Genomic DNA, 12134 nt, shown 5'->3' with positions numbered 1-12134 from the left:
AGGTTGGAATCGGAAGACTCGAGACTTTATCAGCTTATGTTTAATGTTTTGTTTACTTTAAAAGATAAATATGCTTGTTTAAGACAAGTTATGTAACGTTTTATGAAAGTTTTATTATTCCGCGAATGTTTTGATTAACTCTGATGTTTAGAACTGTGTTTATAAGTAAATCCAACACCAAATGTAGGGCACCGGTAACGGGGCCTTACATGTTCGTGTTTAGCACAACATGTTATCGTGTCGTGTCCGACATGTTATGACAGTCCTATAACAAACTAAACACTTTTAATAAAACAAAAAGTTTTTTTTTACTATTTACATACGAAGAAAATGTCTTTTTTACATAAAAATATATATTTTTTGTTTAATTTAAAAAATATGTTCTAAAATATACAAAAAAAATAAAAAGGAAAAAAACTTTAATGGATAGATGTTTTTTAAGTAATAACGATATTAAAAGATAACAAAATGACAAAGAAAAACAAGAACATTTAAATCATATTAATGAAAAAGTTAAGGGAAGAGCCATATTTAGTTCAAATAAAGGGAAGTGAAGTACATTTAGCCACACCCTATATAAATGAGCATACGATAAATAAGGGTGATATAATAATAATAAAGACATATTAATATAAATAAACTTAACATTTACATACATATACATTTCTTAGGTTATTCTCACACCACATAGGTTATTTGGACAATAGGTACCCCTATACGACTCGTATAAGGGTTATACGAGACGTATAGGTGCATAATTTTGTCATTTTGTGTCGGAATGTGTCATGTGATGTTATCTCGTATAATATAGCCCCTATATGAGCCGTATAGTGATATATAACTCGTATAACACCTATTTGACTCATATAGGCAATTATTACTTGAATTACTTTAAAAATATAAAATACTGTAAATAACAGCCGAGTTTGTTACAAAATAAAAACACGTAATTTGATAGTACATATTTTGCTCCATACTAATTAAACAACCTACAAACAACATGTGTGTTTCGGGTTACCGACTTTATCTCGATACATGCCTCTTGGTACACTGGTACCCCGAAAACACTCATGTAGCTTGTAAGTTGTTTAATTAGTATAGAGTAAAATAAACTTTTAAATTAAATGTTTTTATTTTATAACCATGTTGATTGTTATTTATTACATTTTGTAATTATTTAGTAAGATAATAAAAAAATCTACCTATACGAGTCAGGAAACTTATACGGCTCGTATACAAACCATATAAACCGCATCATCATGTTTTCGTACATTTGTCAGACATGTGATGTCTATACGACTCATGCAGCTCCTATTCAACCCGTATAAGACTATAAAAACACAATAGGATGATGTTTGAATATATATCATATTAACTTTTCAAGAGTTTCTTTATTGTTATTATTATTATATTGCTTAAACTTTATTTGAATATGATGTATGACTCATGTAGTGCGTTTTTATGCGGTTGGATTTGCTGCAATTTTTTAAGACAAAACCTCATGGAAGAAAGAATATTGGATCATGGTTATTCTGGTTTTAGTATCATTGCCGATCGTGGATTTCAAATAAAAGTTATTAAATACCATTTAAAAATATTATCTTGCAAATGTAAGTATTTTTACTAGTGTTATATGTTGTTGCATCGCAAGTTCAACTCGATTGTCAAAGATTTAGTCATTAGATTTTCCACTTAGGGCGTCCTAAGATTTGAATCAGTGGTGTAGCCAGGATTTTCTTTCTACGGGTTCGGAAATTTTCAAGAGACAGACGACTGATTGTCAATAGAAATTTTCTGTCACTAGCGTTCGGGTTTTTCTGACCGGTCCGGCTAAACGGTTCGGATCGTGTCATATAATAAAAATAGCAAAAATAAAATTAGAATGCAAAAATTGTAATACAAAACATGTCATTTGATATTAAAAGTCAACATAAATTCATTAAAGTTGCATTCTACGGGGTTTCATTTTCTGAAACCTATCCATTACATCATCAATTGAAACTTTTCTAAGCGAATCTTTTTTAACAAAACAAATGCAACTCTCACTTAAATGTTCATCACCCATCCGATTACGCAAATCGGATTTGATGTATTTCATTGCTGAAAAGCATCTCTCAACAGTTGCAGTCGCGACATGTAAAACGAGAGCTAACTTTAATAATCGGTAAACCAACGTAAAATTATTGTGTTTCTTTGTTTCAACCATCAATTGCACCAGACTAGATATGTTGTTCAAGTTGGCAAACCTTGTATCTTCTTTCAAATTATCAATATAGACTTCGAGTTCCGTATGAAGTCTATCTTTATCCTTTTCATCAAAATCATAGGGATACATATCAGCCAATCGCAGTAGCTTTGGTATGTGGAACCCACGAAAACCATCACATGGACTCAAACTACTTATACAAGTTAGTAAGTCGGATGTTTCCTGAAAAAATAAAACAGAGAGAGAACTATCACATGGACAAGAACTATAACATGGGCTTAAACTACTTATATTAAAAATGAAATTAGACAAGTTACCTCACTAAAACAGTTTTCAAACTCTTGGATTTGCATATCTAGAACCGTGTTGAAACAATCATATACATAGTAGTGGTGCAATGTGATGTTTGTCTTCTGTCTTGGCTTTTTTGGGTTAATGTATGGATCCTTCAAGTTCGCTATTTCAAGCTCACGTTTTTCACAAAAATAGTTAACTTCCTCAATAAATGAATTAAACCCATGTAATCTTAAAGACTCGAGTTGCCGCTTAGTCGATTTAATCAAAGATATTGCATTCACCAAATCTTGTTCTTTCTTTTGAAGACTTCTGGACAAAATTTTTGTGGTATCTAAAATACGCCTCATCAAGTGTAGATAAAACACAAAATCGAATTTTTTCATATCAGCTTGAAGCTTATCCGCTTGGTTAGAATGACCAATAGTTTTAGCGGTTTGTTCAATATACTCAAGAACTTCCATAACGGATGGATATAAGGTAACCAATCGATCTAGTGTTTTATAATGTGAACTCCACCGTGTATCTCCGGCCCTTGAAAGAGACAATTCTTGATTCAAACCACTTCCGGTACCAAACTCTTCTTCCATATTCTTTCTTTTTTCTTCCAACCTCTTTTGTTGAGACGCACAAACGACATTCGTCAAAAAGTCTACTTTTTCATAAAGATCAGAAACACCCGTGTGTTTGTGTGCAACTGCTACAACAACTAGTTGAAGTTGGTGGGCAAAACAATGTACATAAAATGCTGAAACATTTTCTTTTAAAATTAAAGCTCTCAACCCATTAAACTCGCCTCTCATATTACTTGCTCCATCATAGCCCTGACCTCGAACCTTAGTCAAACTCAATCCATGTTGGGCAAACAAACCATCAATAGCAGATTTTAGACATAATGAAGATGTGTCACTTACATGAACAAAGCCAATAAATCGTTCCTTAACTACCCCTAATTTATCAACATATCGAATAACCACAGCCATTTGTTCCTTTTTGGACACGTCACTTGATTCATCCACTAATAAAGCGAAGACATCATTACCTAGTTCATCAAAAATTTGTTTTAAAACCTCCTGTGCAAAACATTGTTTAATCTCACCTTGAATAGTTGGAGATGTCATTTGGCTATTTCCTGATGCATTCCCCAAAATAACCTTCCCAGAATCTTCACATGGTTCTCCAATTAGTTCTAAAAATTCCTTAAAATTTCCTTTATTATTAGAATCCTTTGATTCATTGTGTCCGCGAAAGGAGAATCCTTGATTCAAGAATTTTTTAGCAACAGATACTGAAGCAAGTAATCTTAGCCGATAATGACGCTTTTGCTTATCAGTTGGTTTCTCAACGGTAGCTCGTATGGATTGATCTTGTCTAAGCAAATCTTCACCTTTTTTTACATAGTTGTTGTGAAGACTATTGATATTTCCTTGATGAAGCCTCATTCTTTCTACCCCCTTATTCCAACTATTAAAGCCCTCGTTAACAAACGCATCTAAATGATTTCCATATTGCTCTTTAAACAAATAGCAATACAAACAATATGCACGATCGGTGGAAACGCTATACTCTAACCAACTCCCAAACCCAGACTTGTGATCAAACCAGTTTACTTGAAATTTTCTTGAATCCTTGGATTCCTTGCCAAATGTGGTTACCGGAAAAATATGACCTTCAGGTTGGCATGGCCCTTTAAGTAAGTATGCCCTCCTAATTTCATCTTGTTGATTTGGATGAAAAGAAGATATTGGTTTCCGTTTAGCCGGGTCTGAAGGAAGATTGTCCAAATCAACAAATTCACTTGTCCTAGAAGTTGAAGATTCAAGTCCTTCAACTTTTCTTTTTAAATATCGCTCTATATTCATGATTTAAACCCTAAAATACAAATTAACATACCAAAATCACAAATTTATTCTATAAATAATTTTCTAGTTACTACCTGAATAAGAAATTTAAAGTTTTATATAATTTACTATTAAACGATTACAATAAAGTGGCAGGCAAACGGGCAACAAGCTGCGCCGCAACCCCCTTTTGAACAGCAAAGCCAATCCTGCTAAAAACGAAGCTTTGGGACCTAGAAGCTGAAGAGGTTCCGTGTACGACGCGCTGAACCCTACTCAAAAATTTCACAGCCTCTGGAGCCAGAAAACCAAATGTATCAAAGGCAAATGGTAGAAAGACATGTTGATTATCTAAACAAGCTTTCTCGTGGTTAACAACTTTGCCCGATTCAGCCTTCAACGCAGCCTGACCCACAACAAACCCACGGTCCCTGAGCCCAACAAGAGGAGACACTCCTGTAAGATCCACACAGGCGTGTTTCCCCCCTGCCCACCCGAACACAAGAATATCAGCTGGTCGTAAAGTAGACCTCCCTTCAATAGGAAATTGAGAGACATTGAAACTAAATAAAGGAAAATAAACATCATATACCTGTTCTGATGATGCTCCAATTCCGATTGCTATCGCCTGATGGTCGAACACTCATAACTCAATCCTGCATGTCGATTGCTAATGGTGGAACTGAAGAGTCTACTTTTGTTGGTTCCAATATCGTAACTGTAAATGTGTGTAGGTTAAAAGGTTATTGCCATCTTAAATGGTTATGGGCTTATGTTTATAGAATAAATGTTATGGACCAAACAAACTATTTTTAATGTAAAAGTGGGTTAAGGTTCGCTATCAAGGTTTCTATGGGTTCGGTGTAAATGTTTCTACGGGTTCGATGCCAAAATTTCTACGGGTTCAAAGTCGAAATAAATGAATATATTGTTGGGTTTCTATGGAATTTATAATCTTAGTTAACCATTTAACTAGTCACAATTAAGGCGGAAGCGTGATATTTACAAACTAAACATATGTATCCATGTGTTTATATATGTATATGTTCATGAATAACCTAGTTTATTCATGTTATAAGATTACCAATAATCTATTTACTAGAAACCCGAAGCAAGGATCAAATGATACGGAAAAGCTAAACTATCAAAGCTTGTAAAACTTACATTCTTAACCCTTTAAGAGTTTAGTAGATGGTTGAAGAAGATGATGATGTGAATGCTAGACTTTCAAAGGAAAACCCTCAAATGGAATATACCCCGAGCCTCCAACACACACCGAGCTATGCTAGGAAACTTGAACACGAAAAAACCCAAGACCCGAGCCCTTTCTTTTCTTTTGGCCGTGAGCTAGAAAGAAAGAAAGAAAGGAAAGTTGTGTCTTGTTTTTTTTTTTTTTTTTTGGTTACTTGAAAGTTGTATATATTATTGATCATGACCTCTTTCTCATCATCACACACCATCATACCAACATGGTGTGTTAGGTTCTTAGATAAGTAAAACACTCAACCTTATGACAAGAAAAATGACCAAGACATGGGGTGTGGGGCCCACCCAAAACCGGCCCCAATAATGTTTTTTTTTTTTTTTTTTTTTTATTTTATTTTATATTTTATAAAATATATAAACACCCCATCTTTTATAAACCATTTTATAAAAGAATACATAGTTAAATAATTATTCCAATAATAATTATTTGAATAAATAAATTAACCAATTAATTTATTTAACACTTTCAAGTAAATATTCAGAAACCCGATTTTCTGAATGTATCGTGTTCTGTATTTGTTTTATAGATCTTATCTTAACAAATATATAATTGGTGTGTGTCTAACTCGTTATTGGGTATGACCCGACTTGGATCAAACACGGCTAGCCACATTAACCTAATTATGTGTCTCGGGCATACGGTATTCCAACAATCTCCCACTTGCACGTGACTCATAAGAAGTTAATGCTAATGGTGAATACCGCCTAACAACAGGTCACCACCCCTAGTGTGTTTGACTAAGTGCCATTCAATAACATCATCCCCTTCAAGTCCATACTTGATATGATATAGGTAAGTCTTATCATTACATCCCTTTGTTGCTAGATGTCATGTTAAATCGAAGAGACACAGAGTGATCATTCTCTCAATGATTTAACTTAACAGGCCTTAGACATCTAAACTCTCAACACATAAGAGGAACAAATCCCATCTTGACTGCATACATCCTTGTTGACATCTCGTATGATATCTGAGCTCTTTCTTTTACGTCATCGTGTTACCGAAAAACAAAGAAGAGAGTCAAGTTATCAGACTTGATGAAAAACCAGATCCAATATGCATCTCAGGTCAAAGGACACAATAATACTCGCCTTTACTCAAGGATTACTTATGATCAGTTGCACTAACTCTATGCAGTGATCCTTGAGAGCGGATCATGTCCAATATTTGTATCCCACAAATATTTATAAACCTTGGTGGCAAACCTATGCCCTATATTCATCACATGAATATCAACCAATCCCAGTTCATAATAGTCTTACCTTCATACTTGTTCCCACAAGCATGATCGACTACGGACGTTTAGAACAACATAAGTCATTCATGGATTAAACATGCAAATATAGAACATAACTCATTGAATAATTAAAACATAATTAATTTCATGAGATACCCATTACATTCGTTCTTATACAAACACTAAATACAGATTAAATCCACTCACTAGAATACCGAAGTCCTAATGCACAAACATGACCCTCATGTTTTGGCCTATCGAGGAGCTTCGTGAGTGGGTCCGCAATATTTTGATCGGTATGAACTTTATGAATACATATCTTTCTCTTTTCAACTTCATCCCTTATGTAGTTGAATCTGCGCTCAATGTGCCTCGTTTTCTGATGAGCACGAGGCTCCTTGATCTGTGCAATAGCACCCTCATTGTCACAGAATATCTCTAGGGGCTCCTGAATGGAAGAGATAATCCCTAGATCCATGATGAACTTTTTCATCCATGCAGCCTCTTGGGCTGCCATTGAAGCGGCGATGTACTCAGATTCTGTAGTGGATAACGCGACAACATCCTGCTTCGAACTCTTCCAAGAGACAGCGCCTCCATTTAAGATGAAGACATATCCCGACTGTGACCGAGAATCATCTCGGTCAGTTTGGAAACTCGCATCCACGTAACCCTTTACGACGAGTTCCTCCTCACCAGACCCATATATTAAAAACATATCCTTAGTCCTTCTAAGGTATTTTAATATATTCTTGACAGCCATCCAATGACTGTCACCTGGGTTGTGCTGGTATCTACTCGTTATGCTTAAAGCATACGAGACGTCCGGTCTAGTGCACATCATTGCATACATAATGGATCCTATTGCCGAAGCATAAGGAACATGCTTCATCCTATCCTGCTCTTCCTTAGAGCTAGGACTTTGGGATGAGCTCAACACGGTTCCTCTAGGAATAGGTACCAAACCTTTCTTAGAGTTTTCCATCCTGAACCTTTTCAGGATTTTATCAATGTACGCACTTTGATTGAGTCCGATCAATTTTCTTTGTCTATCCCTATAGACCTTTATTCCCAAGATATATGTCGCTTCTCCAAGATCCTTAATTGAGAAACGACTACTTAACCACGTTTTAACGTTTTCCATACTTGGTATATCATTTCCAAATAAAAGTATATCATCGACATACAAAATAAGGAAAATGATTATACTCCCACTAGCCCATTTGTACACACACGCCTCATCACCGTTTTGGACGAAACCAAACGCTTTGATTTCTTCATTAAAACGATGATTCCACATCCGTGATGCTTGTTTCAACCCGTAGATTGATTTCTTTAACTTACAAACTTTATCAGGATTAGATGGATCGACAAAACCTTCAGGCTGAACCATATGGACATCTTCCTCAAGATATCCATTTAGAAAAGCGGTCTTGACATCCATTTGCCATATCTCATAATCAAAATGAGCTGCAATGGCAAATAATATCCTAATCGACTTAAGCATCGCGACCGGCGAGAAGGTTTCATCATAATCAATCCCTTGAGTTTGCGTGAAACCTTTTGCTACAAGTCGTGCTTTGTAAGTATCTAAATTTCCATGCATATCGGTCTTCCTTTTGAAGACCCACTTACATCCAACCAGTTTGGAGTTAAGTGGACGATCAACCAATTCCCAAACTTGATTATCGTGCATGGATTGCATCTCGGCGCTCATGGCTTCAAGCCACTTGTCACAATCAGGTTGTGACATAGCATCTTTGTAGGAGATCGGTTCATCCGAATCGACCAAGTAGCAATCATCCACAAGAAATCCATATTTCTTGGGAGGTCGACTAATCCTATTAGATCTGCGAGCAACGTGTGTATGATCAACCATTTGATCATCTTCAACATCCTCGTGTTGAAAGCTAGTATCGACCAACTGTGTATCATCCAGTGATTCTTGAACCTCTTCAAGTTCCACTCTCTTTTCACTAGGTCCTTCCATAAGGAACCTAGTTTCTAAGAAGTATCCTTTGCGTGAAACAAACACTTTTTGTTCACTAGGATCATAGAATATATATCCTATATCATCCTTTGGGTATCCTATGAAGATACACCTGATGGATCGAGCCTCAAGTTTATTTGGGGTGTCACGTTTAACATAAACTATGCATCCCCATACCCTTAAATATGAAAAGGATGGAACCTTTCCATGCCACACTTCATAGGGTATTCGATCCACCTTTTTGGTCGGGGCCATATTCAAAATACGAGCCGCTGTGAGTAGCGCATATCCCCAAAATGATGGCGGTAGTGAGCTTCGTGCCATCATTGATCGAACCATGTCCAACAGTGTTCGATTCCTCCTTTCGGATACTCCGTTATGTTGAGGAGTTCCAGGAGGAGTGAGCTGTGAAATAATCCCACAATCTCTAAGATGACTTTGAAAAGCTTCACTTAGGTATTCGCCTCCTCTATCGGAGCGGAGTACCTTGATTGTTCGGTCGAGCTGATTTTGTACTTCATTTTGAAATTCTTTGAACATTTCAAAAGCTTCATGTTTGTGTTTCATTAGATAAACATACCCATATCGACTAAAATCGTCGGTAAAGGTAATGAAGTACCTTTCACTATTCCTACTAGTTGGCTTGAAAGGTCCGCATACATCCGTATGTATGATACCTAACAAATCCTTAGCCCTTTCATTTGTACCTTTGAAAGGCTCTTTGGTCATCTTGCCTTGAATACAAGATTCACACTCATCAAACGAACCTAACTCGTTTGTTTTCAAAAGACCTTTCTTTTGGAGAGTATTTATACGATTCTTGTTTATGTGTCCAAGGCGACAATGCCAAATGTAGGAATCACTCAAATCCTTTTTGAGTCTTTTAGTAGAAGTTTGATATAATGAGCTATTTAAGGTATTATCATGAACCAATTCATAAATACCGTTGTTTGGTACAGCTTTAAAATAAAAGATACCATTAGATGATACATGCATTTCTGATCTTACAAATTTAAAGTCAAAATTACATTGTCTAAGAAGGTGCACAGAAATAATGTTCCTAGTCAAACTAGGAGCATACAAAACATTTCTCAAAACAACTTCCAAACCACTTGGAAGCGATAAAGTGAAGTCTCCTCTAGCGACCACGTGCACCCTTGCACCGTTGCCCATGAAAAGATTCACTTCGCCCTTCTTTAAGTCTTCATTCTTTTTGAACCCCTGCAACCAATTGCAAATATGAGTTCCACATCCGGTATCCAATACCCATGTGTTAGAAGAAATAAGATTTAGCTCAACATTAATCATAAAGACATTACCCGAGGTATGCGCCGCATTCCTCTTGTCTTTTAGCTCTTTTAGGTAGACCGGGCAATTGCGTTTCCAGTGTCCGGTCTCCCCACAACCAAAACAAGGATCATCCTTATGACCCCTCGGTTCCATAACCTTTTGTTTCTTTGCCATAACCGGTGATTTGCCCTTACCCTTAAGATGCACAGGAGGACCCTTTCTTTTGGCTACCTTAGCCTTAAGATTGGGTTGAGATCGATTCTTGGATCTACCTTCATTGATCGCAAACATGGGTAAAACCCTTTTGCCCATGCTCGCCTCGGCTGTTTTAAGCATTGAGTGAAGTTCTCCAATGGTTTTGTCCCACCCGTTCATGTTGTAATTTAATACGAAAGTGTCGAACCTTTTCGACAAAGAGTTAAGGATCAAATCCGTTGCTAACTCTTTTGAGATGGGACAATTGAGCTTGGCGAGGCGATCAATGTAACTTTTCATCTTAAGTACATAAGTTGAAACTGGTTGATTATCATCCATTCTACATGCATGCAAGGCTCGAACCGTTTCGAACCTTTCAACCCTCGATTGCTTAAGGAACATTTCCTTAAGTTGAGTAATCATGTCGTACGCATTATGGTTTTCGAAATCCTTTTGGATTTCGGGAACCATAGTCGCCAACATGAGGCATGACACTTGAATGGAATCTTCCGTGAGTTTGACCCAATTCATATATTCGACCTCACTACCCTCTTCCGGTTCTTCGGGGATAGGTGTTTCCAAAACATGATATAATTTTTCTTGTTTTAGAACTATCCTTAAATTTCGGAACCAATCCGAAAAGTTATTGTGGTTAAGACGGTCTTTAGCGAGAATAGATCGGAGAGAGACATTTTGGACGTTAGGGATTATGTTGTCGTCGACGTGTGCGGCCATCTGCAGAATTTTAATTAAGTTCATTTTAGTGTTTTACCTTTTTAATTATTAATACCCTTTTATATATATACCAAATATAATTAATAATTAAAATCTAGAATCCAACGATAAACCCGACTCCGGTTAGGTGACCTTTTTCCCATTGTCGGTTTATCAAGGTAGTTATTCATAACAATTGCAAACCCTTTTGCAACTTCTAGAGTTTATGGGACCGGTTCGAAATCATATTTCGTGTCGGCATGTTTATCCCATCAACACCTATTAGACCCCATGCTTGGGTGACCCTCTTCACATGGTTCTAATTTAAGTCGTCCTACTTGTATCAACTTGTAATATTAACATACAAACGGTTAGGTGACCTTTTTCCCATTTATATGCCAATATTACCTCAACATATTAATTTACTCTACGCGGTTAGGTGACCTTTTTCCCACTAAGAGATTACTAATATGTTAAGCGTTATACAAAAGGATGGTGTTTAACTTATTATCCTTAATTTTAAAAGGGATTTTTAGTTTTAATAATTCTAGTTGTAAAACTTTAAATCATGTTCTAACATGCATTTAGTAACATGATATTTTGAAACCAATTTCAAAATTCTAATTTATAATAAAGCCATTTTATTATGGGCGTGAGACGGCTAGTTAATAAATCCATTTTATTAAACTATGTGTCACGTAATTACCGATAATTATTAGAACCCGTTTTATGCTTTGTTAATTAATTCTATGTGACGAAGTTGATATCCTAATATCTAACAACCACACAATCAAACAATCAATTAATTAACAAGCATACACAATTATACTAGACACGAGCCACTAAATTAGACCACACTTGTTAGCCGAAACAAGTGTGTGTCTTAGGTCCAATCCTAAGGGACACATGACACATGGATGTTGTAGCTCCCACTCGATCCCGCATCCAAATGCTTCGAGCATCTTCTTCAACCCCGTTGTGATCCACTGGGCTTGAACTTGGGCCTTAGCTTCCATAAGCTTCCATTTGGGCTCAATTGGTGGGCTTAGGTCCTTTTGGGCTTGAATCCCTTAATGGGCTTGTGAGACCCATTATTACCA

The 12134-nt window shown here is 36.3% G+C and overlaps 1 protein-coding gene across 1 annotated transcript; it reads right to left on the bottom strand.

Moving 5' to 3' along the window:
• Nucleotides 1-1939: 1939 nt before the first annotated feature.
• LOC143591512 (uncharacterized) lies at nt 1940-4362 on the bottom strand. Its single transcript, XM_077071698.1, has 2 exons — nt 2524-4362; nt 1940-2428 (listed from the first exon to the last, which is right to left on the bottom strand). The coding sequence occupies exons 1-2, from the start codon at nt 4360-4362 to the stop codon at nt 1940-1942; spliced, it is 2328 nt and encodes a 775-aa protein (XP_076927813.1).
• Nucleotides 4363-12134: the final 7772 nt, after the last annotated feature.

The sequence above is a fragment of the Bidens hawaiensis genome, unplaced genomic scaffold, assembly GCF_021521415.1.
Source record: "Bidens hawaiensis isolate Kalapana, Puna unplaced genomic scaffold, B.hawaiensis_p1.1 tig00039736_1, whole genome shotgun sequence".
NCBI classification, from domain to species: domain Eukaryota; kingdom Viridiplantae; phylum Streptophyta; class Magnoliopsida; order Asterales; family Asteraceae; genus Bidens; species Bidens hawaiensis.
Note: the sequence above shows the minus strand (reverse complement) of the source record. Positions and strands in the feature narration are given on the sequence as shown.

Excerpts from the sequence above, each read along its gene's own strand:
- LOC143591512 (XM_077071698.1), bottom strand. The coding sequence starts at position 4,362 with ATGAATATAGAGCGATATTTAAAAAGAAAAGTTGAAGGACTTGAATCT. Across the intron at positions 2,429-2,523 it reads TTGAAAACTGTTTTAGTGAG|GAAACATCCGACTTACTAAC; the intron begins GTAACTTGTCTA and ends TTATTTTTTCAG.